Source organism: Melopsittacus undulatus, chromosome 5, assembly GCF_012275295.1.
Source record: "Melopsittacus undulatus isolate bMelUnd1 chromosome 5, bMelUnd1.mat.Z, whole genome shotgun sequence".
NCBI lineage: Eukaryota > Metazoa > Chordata > Aves > Psittaciformes > Psittaculidae > Melopsittacus > Melopsittacus undulatus.
Genome location: NC_047531.1, coordinates 7140383 through 7161209, shown reverse-complemented (window position 1 = coordinate 7161209; position 20827 = coordinate 7140383). Strand labels below are relative to the sequence as shown.

At 41.5% G+C, this 20827-nt stretch overlaps 1 protein-coding gene across 1 annotated transcript; it reads right to left on the bottom strand.

Annotated features, from left to right (window-relative positions):
• Positions 1–504: 504 nt before the first annotated feature.
• Positions 505–20344, bottom strand: GNS (glucosamine (N-acetyl)-6-sulfatase). The gene is made up of 14 exons (XM_034063134.1): positions 20035–20344; positions 19363–19422; positions 18483–18689; positions 17061–17126; positions 16560–16658; positions 14587–14754; positions 11623–11705; positions 10158–10276; positions 9514–9617; positions 9028–9129; positions 7759–7866; positions 6956–7066; positions 4949–5109; positions 505–4092 (listed from the first exon to the last, which is right to left on the bottom strand). Exons 1-14 carry the CDS (start codon positions 20173–20175, stop codon positions 4017–4019), a joined length of 1605 nt encoding a protein of 534 aa, XP_033919025.1. The 5' UTR covers positions 20176–20344; the 3' UTR covers positions 505–4016.
• Positions 20345–20827: the final 483 nt, after the last annotated feature.

Genomic DNA, 20827 nt, shown 5'->3' with positions numbered 1-20827 from the left:
CTCAACAGTTGCACACCATCATCAAGGAATTAAAACTCTGTACCAGGGGCTGAGGTGAGTAAGTAGCACATATCTCACTGTTGCTCACAGTTCCCATTTTGGAAAAAGCCTTATATTGGATTTTCTTCTTCCTCTTTCCCACAGGCTGAACATACTTGGTTTTAATTATGAACAGCAATTTCTCCATTGTCCCTTTTGTTAAACTTTTCCATCTATCCAACTATATCAGTTTCCAAGGAAATATGAGCAAGTAAAGCTTGTGTTTCAATTTGTTCTCTCATCTCAGCATTTCCTGGTGCAAAGCAGTCACATGTTGTCTTGCTAAACTCTCTACATGAGGTTCCCTGTTACCATGTAAAAGTTCATTGGTGGCCACTGTTCGGTAAGGCACTGTTAGCAGGGCAGTAAGCAGAGAACAGGTTTATAATTAGGAATTCTGTTTTCAGAAGTGTGACGCAGCTGGATCCTGTGGAAAGGTTGAGCTCAAGTTCAGTAACAAAGATAGGAAGTTTGATAGGCAGTTTATTTTTTCTTTCCCCAAAAGTGCAGCAGTGAACAGGGACCTCTGGAAGGGCACTTTCTATACAAACGTTCAAAACAGCAGAAGTATGCTCACAACATGCTACAGCAAAGTATGCTCACATACAGAGAGAGTGATACAAATACAAATTAAATTTAATCACAAACAATAGCTGTTACATTATGATAAAAGATTGTATTTAGGTTGTAGAATCAGTCTTAAATTTAATGTGATTGAAAAGGTGTTTTGGGGGTGTTTTGTATGTCTGTCCCTGTTACAGCTTTATTCTGCAAAATGAAGCTGCCTAATTCAGTGGGCTGATGCTGGGTAAGCATGTACTGGCTGTACTCACTTATGCTGAAGTGGTATCAAATGTTTTTGGCTTAGGATAATGAATAAAAAATTCTGAACTATACTTCTCCCTATATAATATCTACTTTACCTGATGCAACCATTAAAGTTCAGAGCTCTGCTTTGATAGCAATGAGTTTTAAAAGATAAAAATAATAACTTTTTACCTAAACCCAACTCTGTACCAGTAAGCCCCTTTCATGTAACACAAATGCCTTCAGTAACAAGGTACAGATACAGCCATGGTCAAATAGCATCTGAAATGGTATTTCCAGGAAGACCATTTAGTTTTAAATCACTTACTTGGGAATCAAGGTTCCTTCATAGCATTTTTTTTAATCACCAAGGATAAGAATTAACACTGTTCATTCAAGGCTGCAGAAATACTCAGAATTCATTCTTCATGGAAACAGCAGAGGAGCTCTAGCAGCAGTGGCAGGTAACTGTTGTGACTTGTTCTTCCTTCAACCATGTGCTTCTGCTGAACAGGTCTTAAGTCTTTATCAAAAGCAGAAGTGAAGCAGGTGCTTGCCTGAACCACTACTGTGGGTAAGTAAGGACTGATTGATTTCATTCTGAATTTCAGTTTAATGCAATGCTTACTACCTATGACAGATTTCAGATATGGTGTGGTTCTCTGACAGGGAGCGTGTAAGTTATTGAGTGTAGTTACAAAGCGCTTTACAGATGTGTGCAGAAAGCAAGTGCCAATTTGGGTAAAACATCTGATCACACATACTGAATAGTCTGTATCAATTCTGTCAGCTTTCATATTAGGTATTAGGCAAAAATGAAACAATCCAAAAGAAAATTCTTCTGTTATGGCTTAAGATCACTTGAAGAAAAGACAGTCACACATCTGTACCCATAACAAAGTTCAGGATTTTTTCTATTAAGAAGCAACATACACATTACTTGCACTGAAACTCAGCTCAAGTAGAAACTTGACACATGACCTAGGTTGGATAGAACTGTTCAGGGATTAATGTGCAGCAATCAAGGTATTTCCCCATAGCCTTCACACATCTACCGAAATCAAGTTTAAACAAAGAACATATCTAAGTTGCTAGAATTATCTGAGGAAAACACCATATAAATGAACTCCAGGTTTAACTCATTGTGCAAGAAAACACTTGAGAGCATGAAAACAACTTTGGTTTTGTTTGTAAAGACATAACAGAGTCTGAAGGATACTGACAGGCAATACTAAGGCTTGAGAAACAAAACCAGGATAAAGCTACAGTTGTAGTGGAGGAAAAAAAAGTCCTGAGTATTTGAAAGCATGTCAGTAGTCTGAACATCCAACCCCTCTGCATTTATACAGATGCTGCAGCTGAAAAGTTACCTTTCAAGTGATGACTTTTTCTCAAATATTTGGTCACTCTAGAGATTTGAAACAGTAAGTCAAATTTGAGACAAAAAGCTGTATAAAACCTAACCTGTAGACCACCACAGAAGTTTGCAGCTCTAAGCTACATGAAGGATAACTTCTGTGCTTCAGTATTAAAAGCCAAGGAAGTTCAACTTCCCTTGTTATGGCATTATTTGTATCCAGTTTGTGGGTCTGTGCACTGGGCTATGCAGCTTCACAGTTTTGAGTCATATTTTGTTGCCTACTTCATAATTACTTCATAAAAGGTTTTATGTGACAGAAGTTGAAATCATCATGCTCTCTATTTGGGTAAAAGATCCAAAATAACTAAAAGTAGTTGTGCCCCAGTTTGTCTGAGAAGAGATCATCTTGCTTGACAACACAGTTGATTTGCCCACAAGCAGCATGAACTTGTCTTGCAAAAGGTACCCAATTTGGTGTTTCTAGGAGGCGTTTTCCCAACAAATCTATACAGAAGTTACACGCTGACATAAGTTTGGGTGCTTTTCAGGATTCAGAAAGATACTCCAGTTTGGATACAAGTGATGGCTGCAGTTCAGATAAGCCTAATCATAAGGATGATGAGACAACATCACCCTCCCAAAGGGAAGCTGAGTGATACCGTGTTGCTGTCAGGTATCTACGCAGGCAGTCCTTTGGTATCAAGGCCACTTACTGTGGGTCTTGAGTAGTTACATCTCAACCAAAAAGCAACACTCTATGAAGCACTTAAACTGGCTAAAGTAGCTCTCTCAGCCCAACTTCTAGTGAGCAACAATTTAGCAATTAACTTCCAGTGAGCAACGATTTGCTTTCAGAATAATTTACCTTCAAGATTCTAATCAACACAAGATGTTAGACAAAGACATCCGGAGGTTAGAGACAGATCAGCTTTACTGTGGTGCCCAGGTTTGTTTTTTTGGTTTGTTTTCTTCCTGTTGTAGATTTTCCTTTAGCATTACTTTTGTTCATGTATTAACAGACTTAAGGGTTAGCTCAAAATACAGGCACACTTATTTGAATATTTGTTAGTCTCAACACTCTTCTTTCACTCACTAGGAAGCCTATATTAAACCTTAAGATACTTTTCAGTAGTACACAGTAACCCATTCCAGCATTTCCCACTGGAAGGATCTTAAAAGTTACATTCTTGTTTGCAAACTACCAAAGCTGTCCTACAAAATTCATTGGTCTCACTTGAAGTGGTCTCATTGAAAGAGAATATTTAGACACTCACTAGTTTGATCCTACAGCTCTGCCTAATGCCTTCCTACACTCTTCTGGGCTATTTTGCTATTGTCATCACCAGCTTCGAGCTTGATATAGGAAATCTATAATTAAACATAGCTTTTGAGAAAGCCTGTAACACTGAATATGGGTGAGCATTACTGTGCAATAGCACCTGTCTATCCAACCCAACTCAGGTACACATGTATTGATCTTTAGAACAAAATAAACTGTTCAGATTCATAGGCAAAGGTTCACCTCTGTGTCTGTGATATGAAAAGGTACTTGAAAGACAAAGGTGGTAATCAGTTATCTGAGCAAGACAGAATAGCTGTGTCTAACGATTCAGAGTTAGAGTTCAGCTGTAAGATATACATATTGCACAAGGCAACCAGCTAAAGACAAGGGTTTTTCTTCCAAACAGGGTTTGAACAAGCCCATAAAAAGTCTTCCAGCTGTGATCAGCGAGAGGTACAGAGACAAACCTGCTGCAGTCACTGGAGAAACTGGCCAGTGGGAGCCAATTGCAAGAGGCTCTGAAGTGCCTTACAAAGGCTGTGCAGAGAACCTCCGAGCCCGAACACCATGATTGCTGAACATGAGCCGTGGGTCAAACCTGTACCTATAGGAACGAACAGAGTCTGTGTGAGTGGCTGGGAGCACACAGTGACCAATTCTTCTGCAAACAGGTACTTCCAGAAAAGCTCTGGCCATGTGAATAGCTGCTTTCTCAATGGTATGCGGCAGGGACAACCTCTTTACATATTACAGCACATGAGTTATAATGACACACAACTTAGGAGGTGATAGTCTCCAAAGAAATAAATACTAGATACAACATGCCAACAGCATCTTGGCATGCATAACATTCAGTATTCAGGAGATGCATCCTAACAGGAAGCTTTGCTGCCTCAAGTTATAAACTTATGTAGCACAACTGTAAGGGCATTTAAAACAGTGCTTAAAAAGCTTCACTCCAAATGATCACCAACAAATTTTTGAGGTAGGAAGTGCTATTAACTTACAAGAGCCAACTAATTCATACAGCTTAGGTCTTACAGGAAAGATTCTTTGCTAAGAGCATTTCCAGGAACAACCATATCAAGTATTCAGAAAACACCTGCCTAGGGCAACCTGCACAGCTTTTCCTTGTTTGCAGGCAAACCTGAGGTCACTTGCCTCTGACTACTCAGCACAGCTGTAAGCTTCAGCTATTCTAAGTCAGGAGTGGCTGACAAGATTAAAGAAGTAGTATTAATACCATCAAGTTATATTTGGTAGATGAAATTAAAATACAGATTAAGCATTAAAAAAAAAAAAACCCCAACCAACAGAAACAGCAAGAAAGCATCTCTATCAAACAACATTATGTTATCAGCACTATAGTAATCCAACATAAACACCCTCTATAAAAGCCTAATTTAAAAATATATAGTTATATTTAAAAGTGTTACATAAATAAACTGAATTAGTCTTACCCAGGATCAAAGATACCCGGCGTACGGCACGTTGCTCCCGAACAGGACTGCAGCATCATTAATCGATAGTTCATCTTTTCTAGAATTTCTTGATCAATTGTTTTAGCAATATTGTTGATCTGGTGTGGATCTGCAGTCAAGTTATACACTTCCACAAACACCTGGAGAAGAAAGTCCCTGCACTGTATTAAGTCCTAAATGATAATTAACTTTTAATCATGTTATTTGGGAAGAACATTTAAGGACAGCATATTGTCTCAAATGTTTTTCCTAATGATGCTGCCGCATTCCCACACATAAGCTGTATTTAGTTAAGTGCAGTTAAGTGGTCAAAGGAGAACATGTGGGTAAACTTTAGTGTGATAGGACTATTACTAGAGAAGTTTTTACTTCCACCTGAAATACTCCACTACACAGATTTTTTTCTAACACATAAATGGAACCTGTCTTATGACTGTAAGACCACAGCAAGAGGCCATAGCTAAGCTGGCTGCCTTTTCATTACTGGATCTCAAATACCCTGTTTCCTGACCATCACAATACCATTATATCAGGTATCAGCTCATCAGGTGCTTCCAGCTGTCAAACTCCAACAGGTGCCTTGACTGCACATACAAAACACACTAAATCTCAGTATGCTATAACCCTCGTATAAGAAAGCTTTTTTGTATGCACATGCTTTGAGAAGGTTTTTTTGTGTGCTTTGAGGTTTGTCTGGAGGATTTTAGGGCAGATTTGTTTGGGTTTTTTTGGTACACTAAATCTCTCAACCATTTTGTGGGACAAATATTACTCAAACATATCTCAAGAATTCAGCTGAAGTTTTGCCTGTGGCTGGAGTAAAAGGCCTGATTGCAGATGATGTTGATTTAAAGTGCCTGGGTTGTGTCTAACGTAGATAAAAATGCATCCAGTCTGCCTTTGGTTGCAAGCTTTCCTCCAAGGCTCACTGCAAGGCTTTAAAAGCCACATTGCTGCATCTTCCCAATACTGTTAGTGCTAATTTAGCTGACCCAGGTGAGCTCCATAACCAAAAAATGCTTCAGCCATTACTGGGGGGGGGGGGGAAGGTGCCATGTAGTGTATTATCAGATCAACTTTGGAGTCTACTTTTATGAGTAAAGTTGCAACACTCATTTGACTTCACCATAAATTGTCAGAAAGTGGAAAAATGAAGGGCAGGATCAGCTAATCATCATCATAATCTCCTACACAGTCTTTCTTGCTATCTTAGCACCAAAACTGGCACATGGGATTTGCTCCCCTGGTTTAAGCTGTTCATTGTAGACTAAAAGAAAGTGTTCTGTGTTGTGGCACAGTAACCAGGGATACCTGCTGTTTAGGCCTTTAGCTGCAGTCATTAGATTTGTAATCCTGTTGCCTCAAAGTCAGTGTGTTCTCTGGAGCAACTGTGTGCAAAGAGGCACAAGTAAAGATCAGCCCTGTAACACACTAGTAAGATTTGGAAGTGGGGACATTATGTCCCTTACACGCAAACAAGTTAAGATAAGGTCTGAGACCTTTCTCATAGTTGTAACTTTAATACTTTTTTTACCAGACAAACAAGCGAGTGTTGAAAGAGAACTGATGAGCCTGGGATTTCAGTTCTTCCAGAGGAAAAATGTTGCAGCTGAGCCTAAGAGCAGCAGAGGTAGAATGTAACAGAAAATATTTTATACAGAAGACTCTGCTGCATAGAATTGAGCAAGGACAGAGAACTGAACCCAGCCCAGCCCCCCATGAGGCTATTAGGCCATATCAACAGCCAACAGTTACAGCTTAGACTCTTGTCCCTTCCTCATCCCCTTCCCACCTCTTTTTATTTTTTCCTAACCTCACCAGTTTGGGTCCAACATTCTCACCAGTAGATAAATATTTCACTGTTTATCCTGCAAGGAAGCTAGTTGGCTTTTCAGAGTACTTTATGAAAGACTTGAGAGCAGATAAGAGTGCAGACAGTCTCTTGCAGCTGTGAACAGTTGTCATCTGCAAGTCAGAGAGACTTACCTCCCGGTCATCAAACTCACAGTACTGCAGGTCCCAGGAAGTTGAGAGTGTCCTTACACAGGCGTATGTATTGTTATAGGAATCTTCACACACACAGTCTGGGAAGCAGTGCTGTGAAGTGAGCAGTGAACAAAAACGTCAGAGCAGGGGAAAAAAGATGAACTAGCAATCATCTTTGTACAGCCTGTACCAGCTCAAACCAACTGCAGTTAGTTGATGAACACCAGTCTTAGTCTAACACATGCAAGTCTTCCCAGGGGATTTTAAGTAAAATCTCAGCTCTTCTAAATTTGAGAAATTTGTTATTAACCTCACTACAATTAAGTGTGTTTTGTCTGGGAAGGTAATGTGCATACACTGAGGAGAGCATCCCAACACACAGTACTAAAGACCACACCAATGGGATGCTTTACTTAAAGCAAACCCTCTTTGATTCAGGAAGTAGCTATGACTTAAAAGTCACAGACAACAACTGTACAACAAGGTCACTTGAAGTTCAGAAAAACCATGATCTTGCTACTACCCACTTTGCCAAGCCCACACTTTCCTGCGTATTTCTCCAGCCCCAAGGCACTATAGATTCCAAAGGAAAGGGTGGCTGTGTTCTGCAGGGTCACACGGACATATCAGTTCCACAAGGCTGCAGGTCTTCCTCCAGCGCCGAAATGCTGGCAGGACCTACAGAGCTAGCTCCTACTCACCAAGACACTGGGATCTTACTGATAGAACCAGGTTAGTCCACACAACAAACAGGCTGAATACAATAGTTATTTTCTAATATTAATAGATCTTGTCTTTCTTACTGTGACTCCAGGTCCTAGGCCAGGACAGGTAGGATCACTGCCATTGTACCCTTCTCCCTGATACTCCACCAAGAAGTCTGATCTCCATGTCTCATTTTTGTCTCCTCTCTAGGACAAAAGAGAAGCATCATAGTATCCACTGTACTGTGAAGGAGAAGGAATATTCCATGCCCACTGCTTACAACGCAGTTTGAGTCATGATCTCTAGTTTGGATCAGCATTAAAATATTAGCCCTAGGTTAGAAGGAAAAACAAGGATCCAACTCCAAAAATATTAGTACACCTTCTTGTGAGGGTTTAAAGCACTATCTGCAATTTATATAGAATCCTGCAGTAATATCAAATAGGAACCACATGGCCAGATACAATTATATTACAGACAAAAAACCCTGTAGTGTGGCTGCTTGGTTTATATCACGTTATCACAAAAAAAGGAAAAAGATACCCTTTGCATAAGAAAAGACAAACAGCTTTAAGAAGCAAGTAAGTTTTAAGCTGCTCTATTTGGAACTTCATTTTAAAGGCAGAGGAAGAAGAAAGTTTAAAGACAGTATACAGCACCGTCAGAGGCACAAGCAACAGAACAGTGAGTTTCACAGTTTTGATTCCACCAGAGTTTAAATTAGATGCCTTTTGTCTGCTTCTGTCTAAAGAACAGCTTAGGTTTGGATATAAGGTTTTAAAAGCAAAGCGCCGTTTTAAATCTGGATGATCCTTCGTGTCCAAGTAAGCTGCCTTCAATTTATAGACTGAATTTAATTAAAACTAAACAGATCAACTGCAAGCAGCTTTATTTAAATAGGCTTCTGCTCACCTATGGGAAAGGTCAAGTTTACTTTATAAAGCTGCATACATTGTTTCAAAGTTCGGGGGAAACACTAGTTCTACCAAAAAATGAGGCAAACCAAAGATTTCAGTAGGAACAATCTGCTCTTCTGTGTCTGTGATGAGAAATTCTAAGGAAAAAGGGAGGGAGAGTACAAGGTGAAAAAAACCTTACAGCCTTCAAAACAGGAATTCTTAAAAATGGCAGGACTAGCCAAAGGGTGACACAGCTTTCTCTTACAAAGAGACAATACTCATAAGGCTTATAAAAACACATCTGCATTTCAGCAAGATACCTGCTTTTTTCACTAAGCTATGAACACTCCATATGAAAATGACATTCAGGGAAGAATCCTTGTTTGAGTCTACTGAAGGAAGTAGTATTTGCTTTGAAGAATAACCCCTGCAAGAACTGCTGGTTACTATCCCTGTCTCTCTACTTACCAGCAGTGGTAACAGTGACATCCCATCCATTTGGGTCTTATTCAAGTCATACCCTGCGATGTCCAGAATAGTGGGACCCAGATCAATATTTGCAACAAGCATCTGGAGGGGGAGGAAAACTTACTTCAGAAGACTAGAATCCAACAGGTAAAATACAGAAGTCTCATTGTTACAAATACTTGTCATTTTAGGTATACCTAAACAGTACTTAATTTTTTCTTTATAGGCTACTGGACCCTGTAACATTAAAAAGCTATGGCAGGGTCTGTGTAAAGTGGGCTTCACACTTTGCACTTTTCACTACTTTTTGTATCCTGCAATTAAATTTACTGATTGAAGCAAGAGCACACAGCTTTTTAGAATGACGTCTTTGCACCTCTGCCACTCCATGTGTTTGATTTCACTGGTACATATATAGATATATGGAGGAGGATAAATTATGACCTAAAGTTGATAACTGTGAAACAACATTAACTTCTTTCTTACCTTGTTTGTCTGATTCGGTTTTATCCCTGGTCCTCGAACTAGCAATGGCACTTTGATATCAAACTCATACAGCTGCCGTTTGTCTATTGGCAAAGAAAACTGGCCTATACAATAGAAAATGGAAAAGGTTAAATGGCTTCTGGTTTTACCTTTGAAGAGTCTGTGTTATGTAATTTCCAGCAGCCAATTTTTTTTACAAAGTCAAAAGAGGTTCTTAACCTGAACTACACTAAAAGTGGAGGACAAGAGTAGGCAACTTCAAAGTATAAGCAGTATCTTAAAATATAACAGCTTAGATACTGTATTTTTAGTTGTGCAGCATGATTCAGACTTGGTTTTTACTGATTAATTCTTTTGTGGCAACTCTTCCTAAAGAGCACAGGGGCCCTTCCTCCATTTCTGTCCTAATTTCATGTATACCAGGACACAGTGGCAGTGATTAATGATAAAATCCACAACCAAACAATAAAATCCCCAAACACCCCACACTGAAGCTCCAAACTTTCTGTAACTCAGATCAGTATTTCTCATGTCTACAGTGTTCCACAGCTGCTGTTCCCACTTTTCTGGAGTGGTCCTGAGGGTGAAGTGTTACACAGTTCCTGGATCTTCTATAAATGTTCAGTAATCAGTGAGAATGTTACCAGTGTGGAAGCCATTGTCTGATGTGTAAAAGATGTATGTGTTGTCTAATTCTCCATTCAGCTCCAGTTTCTTCACTAGCTTCTCTACCAGGTCATCTACGGACAGCAGAGTTTGCCACCTATACAGAAACAAAGTAATTCATGTTAGAGCATGGAAAAAAATAAATCAGAATAATTCTGACTGCAAGGCAGGGCATTTGTATTCTGGTTCAAGTCAGCAGTGTATGCACTGCATGTGGATTATTTTGCTTGCAAATTCTGAAAACAAACTTAATAGATTACTACACTGAGAGAGACTGCAAGTTAAGATAGAAACAGTCAGCCTGTCTTCAGTTCTTGCTGATTTTATTCTCTAGTGTCTGAGAATGACACCAAAATACTGATTACTTCTTATCTGGAGACAGTCAAGACCAACTCTGAAGCAACATGGTGACAAAGAGTCAGTTATCTCCTGCAAGGTCACTTGCTGTTATTTCTTTATATGTAGTTTTTAACATTAAAAAATAAGACTGCTGTGAATTTTTCTATACAGAATCTTTTCTGCTTGAAAAATACATCAGCTATTTTGTACTGCTCATAGAATATCAGGGTCCATTATTCCATTGTATCTAAAGCCTTGAATAGCTACAAGCTATTCTTTCCTTTGTCATGGGGTTTGCTGTTGAGACAAGTGACTGCTTCTGTACGTCAGTAATGAGCCTCCACAGACTAGCATTATGCTGAATTAGAGTTGCTCATTCTTGGATCCTGTTGTCTCCAGAATTACTTTAGGATTTTGCTGCATAATTTTATCTTCATGTTTCATAAAGCAAGAGCCTGAAAATCTTGGTTTTCCATCTCCAAAGTAACAAGCAAATGCCTGATAACAGCTCAAAATTGAGTTTATCACTTAAAGTTAATCTAATGTCTGTTTCAGAGCTTTCAAAGAAAATAAACCTACAGTTTACAGGTAAAGAAATACCCTTTTTTCTCCTAAAAAAGGGGAACAAGCTGTATCTTCACACTATTCCCCACATCCCATTTTACAAGAAGGAGCCAAGCTCCTGCCCTGGACAGTCAGGTGTACTCACATAAAAAGACCACAGACAGAGCCAAGGTGAATGAATCAGATTAGCTGGCAGATAAATCAATCACATTTGATTTATGTTATGTAAGACTCGAGTCCAAGTGAAACAGAAGGGCATGAAAACCTGTTGTCTGCTGAAAGAGAAGCATTAGGGGCACTGAGCACAACTGGTCTTTTTAGTGATAAATGATGGCAGCATTTGGGAGCAAAATATTCCCGAAATCAATGGCAAGTTTCTTTGCAAAAGTAAGCAGAAGGTAAAGTCAGATGCCAGAAAACCACTACAGATGCAATCTGACATCCATGGTCAGGCTTAGTAGAACCTGTTAAAAAAAATACCTTTTCTTTTTTAAAAGTAACAGTCCTAAGCATCAATCTCAAGCAACAAAAAATTCTTACCTCTTTCTATAAGCATCATCAAGAAACTGTATTGAAGAGTTGGTCATTGGAGTCTTCGCTTGTCGGATTAACCAGTGCTTGTTCTACAGAAATAAAAAGAAAAAAGACAAAGGTTAAGCATAGGAGAGAAGTACCAACTTTTAAACCTTTCCTAAACCAGTAACAGCAGAAATGTTGCTTAGTGGAAAACATCCACATGATGCCTGTTAAATAGCCATGCAATGCTATCAAACTGACCTGATTCCAATTTTCTTTCTTAGCTCATGTAAAAACCTAAGTTGCAAGAGAAGAATATATTTCAGCTCTACTATGCTCAGCCCTTGGCAAAAAGAAAGCTGTGGACCTTTTCAAAGCAGTTCAGGGAGATATTTGGGAAAGGAGCTCAGGAAGGGCCACCCAGAGATAAAAGTCTCATACCCCAAGACAGGTCTGATGAAAATATCCAAATGAATGATTAAGCAGCATTATAAGATTAATTTTTCATTTACTAGGTCAGAGATGACCCATTCACCACCCTCAGCCTGAGCCTGTATTTAGTTGGCCACTCCTCCCCAAAAGAGCCTCTAGTTATGCAGTTTCCCTCTTGTCACAAGCAAATGACTCTGAACAGGCTCAGCCTTTAGGGACGCACAATGAAGTGACTCATGTCACCTGCAGTTTTTTCACTTCCCTGTTTTCTGTTCTTGCCAACTGAAGGAGAGTTTTGGCATGGAGACTTCATACTGTGTCAAGCTCATTTTAAATTGCTTGGATTCATATCTCACAGTAGTTGTAAAGATTCTCTGGAGGAACACTGAGTTTCTACACTAAGCCTATCTCAGCAAGAAAACACAGCATAATCAAGAGCAAACATGTAGTACTTGTGTGTTGTTTGAGAGAGGAAAAAGGAAAGACATCACAAACCCCGTCCCCAACTCTACAGAAGCCTGACAGAGTAAAAAGGAGCCGGCAATACTAGCTGTGCACCAGCCACCTTTCACAAGAGGTGCACTTAGGAGGCCCTCCCATCATGCTAAATAACTCAGGCACATAAGTCATCTAGGACAGCAGAATCCTCCTCTTTCCTGGAGTATTTTGTTCTTCCTACCTTTCTCTGAAGTGTCAAGAAAACTTCAAACAACACTTAAACCCCTTTGTGGATTTCTGCACACACTGGCTCAGAGTCTGCAGTCAGTCCACTGACAAGTCCCTTTCACTGGTTACACACAAAGTTGCTGCGTCCCTACACCCTGTTCCCAAAGAACTTTTAGATCTTGAGACAGCATGCTATGTCCTGCCAGGAGAATCTGAACGCAGCTGTGCTCCAATTCTGCAGGAAAAAAAGTGCATGTGAGAGAAATCCCCATCTTAATCAGCTTCTCTCTCACAACAGGTTCAATAAACCACTCATCTGGACTACCAATAGTCCTGCCTGGGAAACCAGACAGCAACTCACTCCTTGATGTAGTTCATAGCTGAGGGTCCTAAGCAGAAGTTAAAGTGTGCATCACTGGACAGACTGACAACAGCTTAACTCCTGTTTTTCCTGCAGATTCTGCCTAGATGACTCCTTTTAGTACCCCTTGCTCACATACTGTGTAAGGAGGCTAGGCAACATTCACTCAGGAATCAAGACTGTACAATGCAAGACTCTCAAGCCAGCATTACAACATCAATGACTTGAGGGTCTGAGCTTATGTACTTGCCTACTGCTATTGCAGGTATTGCGCCTGCCCTTGAGAACAGTGAAGCTCAAAGGAGAGTTAGGCTTCAAGAACACAACACTGACAATTCCAGAAACACACTGTTAATGATTGTAGCTATTGTGTCTGGGAAGAAGGATGGTGGTTAGTCTGTTCCTGTTGGGAAATCCAGTAAAACTGCTGTATCCACAGACACTAGCTGACAAATATTAAGTAAGTCTGTGATCTTTGTATTACATAGGCACATACAGATATTTTGCTCCACATTAGAGAGCTTCATACTGCTGACTTTGCAGCTAGTCAAGTTATTTCTGGCTCACTGTTTTAAAAGCATTTGACTTTACAGTAATAGAGTCTAAGACAAAGTTAGGGATCCTTTTATGGAGGAAAGAAGTCTGAACCCCACTCCCTAGTTCAAAACTTAACAGGTTGGGCTAAAGTATTTGTTAGTGCCTGCAGCCCTTTCCTCCCATCTCTCATGTGCTCATATCACACTGATAAGCACATGGTCATTTTGCAATCTACAATCCTCAGCTACAAACAAGTTTCACCCTGTACTACTTAGTCATAGTGACCTTACAAGAGGTATCACTGGGCACCAGATAGGCAGCCAGGCAATGTTATGTCTTAATCTTAAGGTTAGGAGCAAATCAGTTGAACACCAAGTTCTGTATTTTAAACAAACTGAGTCAAACCCACAAAAGTATTGCAAGTTAAATATCTCACCAGATTAACTGTTTGCGCTTTCAGTTATTGGCACAGTAAGTCAGAGTGGATTAGTCTGAGCTAAATCTTATTTGGCCAACTTTACTGGCAGTGGAAAGTACTGCCCTGTCACAAGGATGTCTGTGAATTTTTAACATTAGGCTCAGCAATTCTGGTTACAGGTTATTTCAGTAAATTTAAGGGAAATTCACAAAGCCTTTAGTGACTATGGGACTACAAGGCTCACACCTGAGCCTTTGTGTAGCATGCTACCTATGTGTGCTCCTGAACACACCGAGAGCAATGACAGAACATTCTAAGACCATCCAAAAAGCCTGGAATTTTGACAAGGAATTAATTTTTCAATTTATTAATCGTAACTCCATCGCACTGCTTTATGTTTGCCACTACATTTTATTTACAAGATATCGGTAGGCAAATACCTCAGTCACAACAAACATATCTTACCCTGACTGGCTGATTAACATAACCAACCGTCACAATATCAGCCTGAATAGGATTAACATGCAAGTCTCTGCTCTCACAAGTAGAATAACCTATGCAGATTCTGTCTTACCTTGCCATGAATATTAAAATTGCTGTTTCTTGGTGCACTGACATTCTGAAAGCGCTTTGTATACTGTGGAGCAGCTGTCCAAGGGGAGTGCGGGGCTGGGGTTGAGATCATCATAAAGAAAGGCTCGAAATTTGATTTATACTCCAAGAAGTCCAATGACATGTTGGCCTGTGGACAGTTTTGTTGGAGAACAGAAGTTACACATCCAAAAGCAAATAGCAAGCATTTAAAAAAATCTGTACTAGACATTTGTAACTTATTTAGAGCTTGGTAGTACTGAGAACATTTAAACAGCAGCTTGTGATAAAAAAAATTCCAAGTGTTCATGTTAAGCAGATGTTTTTGTCCCACATCTCTGAACAGCTTTCTACTTTAAACTCAAAAGTTTGTGCTGTTCTGAGTATTAACAAAACCCACCTAAACTTAGCTTTCAAGTACAACTGGAGCTTTCTTTCACACACTGCGTCTCTCAGATGCCATCCCCTGCCTGACAGATCCCAATTTAGCAGTTTAATTTCTCTTCAGAAATAGAAATTGTTCCGAAAAATAAAACCCCTCCAGCCCTAATGTCTATAGTATATGCTCTTTCTGTAGTAATCTCCTTATCTATAAGGGGTGCCACATTTCTGCTGGTGAAGCCAGAAGCTCTAAGTAAGGACGATACCAAACTCCACTCACTTGCACCGCCTCAGTGCACTTTCATTTTCGTTTCAGCCTGCACACTTGCAATCAGCAAGTGAGTTCCACTCACAGCCCACAGATTGAGAGTTTCATACTGGCCTTCCCTTGGTCAGCCTTTGACATTACAGCTTCAAAGGTATTACTTGCAGGCGAGCTCTTCACCATTAAAATCTTGCAACATTTTCCCTTCCTGCCCAATTAGTACACCCATTGTGGATATTCTTTTCTGTCTGCAGAAGAAACTATAGATTAAAAATTCCCTCTTCTTCCTTCCTCCTAACTCAAACATCCAAGCAAGTTAAATAACAACAGAGCTAATGGAGGATAAGACCTGTGTAAAGTTTGAAAATCTGGTTCAGAAACCAATATGATAAAGGTACACTCCTAGAGATGGTCAACTTAGATATTGATAGAAACTTAAACTGCAACATGTTCGGACTGCAAGAGACAGATCCAGGTGCTCACATTCCTAGTACCAGACTTAAGTACCAAGATGTGTCAGGACAAGAAAGTTTGTGTATCATATCAAGCAACTCAGAAACTTTGCGTAAACAACTGAACAACACATTGAGGGAATTAAACTCAAACATGAGCTCTGAAATGCTGAATGCATATTTGATAGCTACAGGCAGAAAGTAGAATGAATACACTGAAAATCGTAATTCATTGCTCTGTCTTGTGTTCACACACCACAAGTAAGAGGTTTATGCAGCAATGACCTGTTAGTCAAAATGCTTATGAGCTGCTGAAGGATCAAAAAAGCCCAGTGCAATGCCAGTAATGGGATAGTCTCACTTCTGGCTTATCAATTCCAATCTAGCTTTAGACAGTGTAAATCTAAATTTAATCAGACAGCTGTTCAGTACCCTGAGAAACATCCATCAGTTCTGTTCCCAGTAAGCAGCTGTCTCTGTTTGAGAGCTGACTGCAATGAAACTCATTAGGGTCTCAATGGAAGACTACAAACATGAGGAGACTTCTCAGAAAGGACTTTTCTGGAGCACTGCATGCCAGCTCCCAGCACTACCAACTCCTACACTGTAACAGTGTGTCTAACTAAAGCTGCAGCTTCGGGTGGAGAGCACACTCCCGCTTCCCTACTTCTGTTCCCCAAATCTCCAAGGTAATAGTACTCACTAAACAGGGCCCCAAGAGAGCCTACATGCATCCCATGTATTTATGAACTAATAAAGCCTAACAAATGAGCATCCCACCCTTCCCTGAGCCCCCAGCATGAGGTATTATCTGGTCATAAGCAGCTTCTGTAACACACAAGTTGCAAAGTTTCTTACCAGTACATCTGTCAGGTAATCCACACTGTAGTTCTCACCATGCCTTCGTGCTTTGCCATTTACTGAAAGAGTATAGTTGTAATACTTTGAATTCTTCTCCTGTGGAAACATAATGGGCATATTTATACAAAGTAACACACACACTGATTACTTGAAATAATCAAAATGAGCTGCTAGCAAGCGTTTCTCAAATAGGTTATAAACACTTGTCATAAGGGTACCACAAGAATTCTCAGAACTGGTTTCCAGCAGCAAAGCCTATTTGAGTGCTGCCTTACTGTGCTGTGGGTTTACAAGCCAGGCTTTCCCCCGGGCACCTTAGCAGGAACAGCCTTTGTGAAAGCCAAGAATGCAATATGCAACAGAGGAAAAAAGTGAAGGCAATTTGCACTAAATTTTAGACGCTCTTTGCCTGCTTTCTTATCACCAGCAAGTTCAAATACAAGCTTGATTACAAAGCAACCAAAATTAGGTATTTTAAAAAACAGAATAGTCACATACCAAAGCATACCAAAAACTCCATCCAGGAGGGACGTGACCTACTCCCCCTGCATCCTCTGCTCCATACTGAAAAGAAACAGACCATGACTCACAGTTTCAATTATGAGGCATAAAAGCTAAAAATTATGTTTCATATTCATGTGCTTTATTCAACACTACTCAGAAAGCACATTAAGCCAAATTCAGTTTCAGAATGGAAAAAGCCCCAAATATATACGCATATAAAAGTATGTAGCCTGCTAAAGAAACCAGGACTAAATAACTATAGAGACAGTAACTGAAAGCTTGGCATTTACCAATAAACTTTAGATTTTGTTTCCTGTTCTACTCTGCACATTCGAACACACAGAAATCCTGGAGGACATCATCAGGCAATGAGAGGTGATCAAAACCACGCATGGGCAAGACTCTCTAAGGCTTTGTGATAACAATTCACAAGATACTAAAGAAAATTTTGCATAGACCGACAGCTTCATCATCCTCCCCCAAAAGGGGGTTGGAACTTTGAGCCTCTTGCCACCTCAGTGCCAAATAAACTGCAACAACTAGCTTTTAAGCCACCAAAAAAGGGAAAGTAGCTGCTGCACCAGTGCCAAACTCAAGACAGAGGCTGCCTCAGGGTGACACAATGGGTTTCCTCAGGGCTGCCCTCTCCCTTCTACACAGCTTGCTTAACTGCAGGGACAGGAGACTACATAATCAAGGGATGCTCAGAGGAAGCCAGAGAAAGTTTCCCTTTCCCTCACTGCCTCAGTAACATCAGCAGGAACAAATTTGTGCCTGGCTATAAAAATTCATGTTCCATTGTATTATACCACCAGCATTTTCCAGCAAGGGATGCAAGGAAAATAATACTGTAAAGAACCTGTAACTCATCTAGCTCCAAATACAATTGCATCACGCAAAAGGAATACTCGATCTTAGAGCTTTCAGCACTGAAATCTACATCATATCATAAACTCCTATGATTCAAGGTGTTATATCAGTCAGGAATATCAAGAGAAATGTACTTTTTTCTTTAGTGTTCTGACATTGTGCCTGGTCTGGTTCTGCCTTGATGGTCTTCTCAATACTGCACACCAACCATCTATCCATTTCCCCCAGCCATTAAAATAATAATCTCTGAAAATCAACACATCTGAACATACTAAAAAAAAAGTCTAGATTCCATCACCCTTTTAAAATCAACTTTTAAAAACATTCAGGCACTTACAGGACCTGATTTTAACCAAGTTAAAGATCTGAACTTTGCATTACATTTATGCCTCCTCCACAAAGAGGACTATATTCATCTAACTATACCACTTTAAATGTTTTGGGGATCTGCATTGAGCTACAAATATAAAAACCGTATGAAGTTTTAAAGGTGGACAATAGAAATTAACTGACTCACAGTATAAAAAAAGCAAGCACAAGAAGTACCTCATTCAAATACTTTCCAGCAAAGAATGTCTGATAGCCACACATAGTTTTGAGCAGAGCTGGGAAAGTATATGGCTCCTGAATCTTCTGCCATAACTTGCTGCTGCAGTTTCCTTCCAGAGTGTTATTGACAACATGATGATTATGTGGGTATTTTCCTGTTAAAATGCTAGCTCGACTGGGACAGCAGAGTGCGCTGGGAACGTACTGGAAAGACAGGATGAAGTAATACAAGATTAACATTGTAAAACAATTTTCCCCTCAAAATTTCTAGCTTTGAAATAACAGCTAATAGGCTGATCAAAATGTTTACCAACATTAAAGTACATTTCTTTCTGAACACACAAATATTTTCTGGACATCCCAAATATTTTCACTAGTGAAAAATTGCACATGAGGCTGGTTTTAGGTTTCTGCAGCATATGCCCTTCAGCCCCCCTCTCCTGATTAGATGTGGTTCTTCTACAGTAGCAAGTATCCATTAAAATACTAATTGACAGTTTATGTACTCCATTATTTTAGCCATGGAAATACACTAGAATATGAAGAGTGTACTGGGTTTTCAGCATGCATGAAGCTTAAAGTTTCAAGCAGCTTCTTCAAATGCTTCTCAGTAATAAAAATATTCAGATTACTCAATTTTACTTTACAGCTTACGGAAGTCAACAAAGTACTTTTAGGAAGTGAAACTCTCTCAGTTTCTGAACATGACCTTGAACTATATTAATTTTGAGGCGTAAAGTAGTTAGAGATTCAACTTAAAAAACCCACTGGCATACTTACAGGCTTCATAAAACTGTTACAGATTTGAGGCCTTAGAGGACCTAAGATACAAACTATACAAATGCGCACACACCTCAGAAGTTCAAGGACCACTTACTGCGTTTAGGAAGGTCATTCCCTTCTCTGCAATGAGTGCATTAGTCTTCTTTAGGGGGGTCTGGAAGAAAGGTACCAAAAGGGAATCAGTTAAAAAAGCAAGGATGCTAAGTAAAGTAGGGCAGCTGAGGCAGACACACAAGTACCCGAAACAAGGCCCACCATCACAGTTTCCAGACTGTGATGTTCCAGGCAATCCATACAGTGCCTTTTTGCTGGGGCCTCATCTGATTCCAGCAGTTACACAACTCAGCCCTCGCCGAGGCACAAGGAGTTATCGGGACTATCTGCAGCTGTAGTGGCCGCGCTAGAGAAGCCCGAGCCCCTTCGGCTTCCCAGAGCCGCTTGGCTCTCCCAGGTAAGCCCACCGTGACGCTCTCTTTTCGGGGAAACCCGGTTTGAGACTGCGGACGAAGACCCTGAGCCCGGCTGCGGGGTGGGCCGTGGCTGCGCCGCTCATCCCCCCGGGCCCAGGCCGCCAGTCCTCAGCGGAGGAAGCGACCCGCTCCTCGCACCAGGCCCTCTCTACGGCCTCACGGTACCCCTAGCCCACAGCCAGACCAGGCAACCTCAACGGGCTAGCACCCCCTCCGCGACTGCAAGGCCGCCAGCAACGCGCCCACCACCCCCTCAAGGACGGGCCGGCGGAGGAAGGAGGGAGCCACGGAGTTACCATTCCGCCCAGGCAGACGTCCTGGTCGTCGGTGAGGATGAGCACCACGTTGGGCCTCCGCACCCGCCGGGTTGCCCCCGCCGGGCTCAGCATCAGCAGCGCAGCCAGAGCCAGCCCGCGGAGCACCGCGGCAGGGGACATGGCGCAGCGGCAGAGGCACACGGACGGCGGACAGAGGGACAGGAGGAGCCAGCACCGCTCGACCCCGCGGAGAGCCACGGACACGACCGAAAGCAAACCCTCAAGGAACGGCGACCGGGCCCTCCCAGTCCCGGCATATGACCCGGGAGCGCGGAGGGAGGGGGGTGGAGGGGCGGTGTCACGTGGCCCGGGCGGCAGCTACGGCGGAGAACAGACCCGCCTGGTCCCCGCCTCCTCCTGGCTCCGCCCCCTCCGCCGTGGCCACGCCCCCTCCGCCATGGCCACGCCCCCCTGGGAAGCCGTTGCCATGGGAGCGGGGGGCGGTCCCTCTCGCCGGTGTCTGTCAGCGTGGCCGTGCTGTGCTCTGCTCTACTCCGAGAGGGGTTTTCTTGGCTGTAAAACACTGTTCTAGTGCAGGATTCCCGACGTTAATTAGCCGAGGCTGCAAAGCTGGCCCCATCGGTCTGGCCCGCATGGCTGCCATGCCCTTCGTGTGTCCCAAACCGTTCTCGGCCTGCAGGGAAATGTTTCATCAGTGCTGAGGAAGAGCAGAAAGCAGAAGCAGACAAGGATCATGATGGGGGAACGGGCAGCGCTGGGCTCTGCAGACACCTTGAGGCCGGGAGCAGGAGCGGTGCTGCCGTGCTGCGGG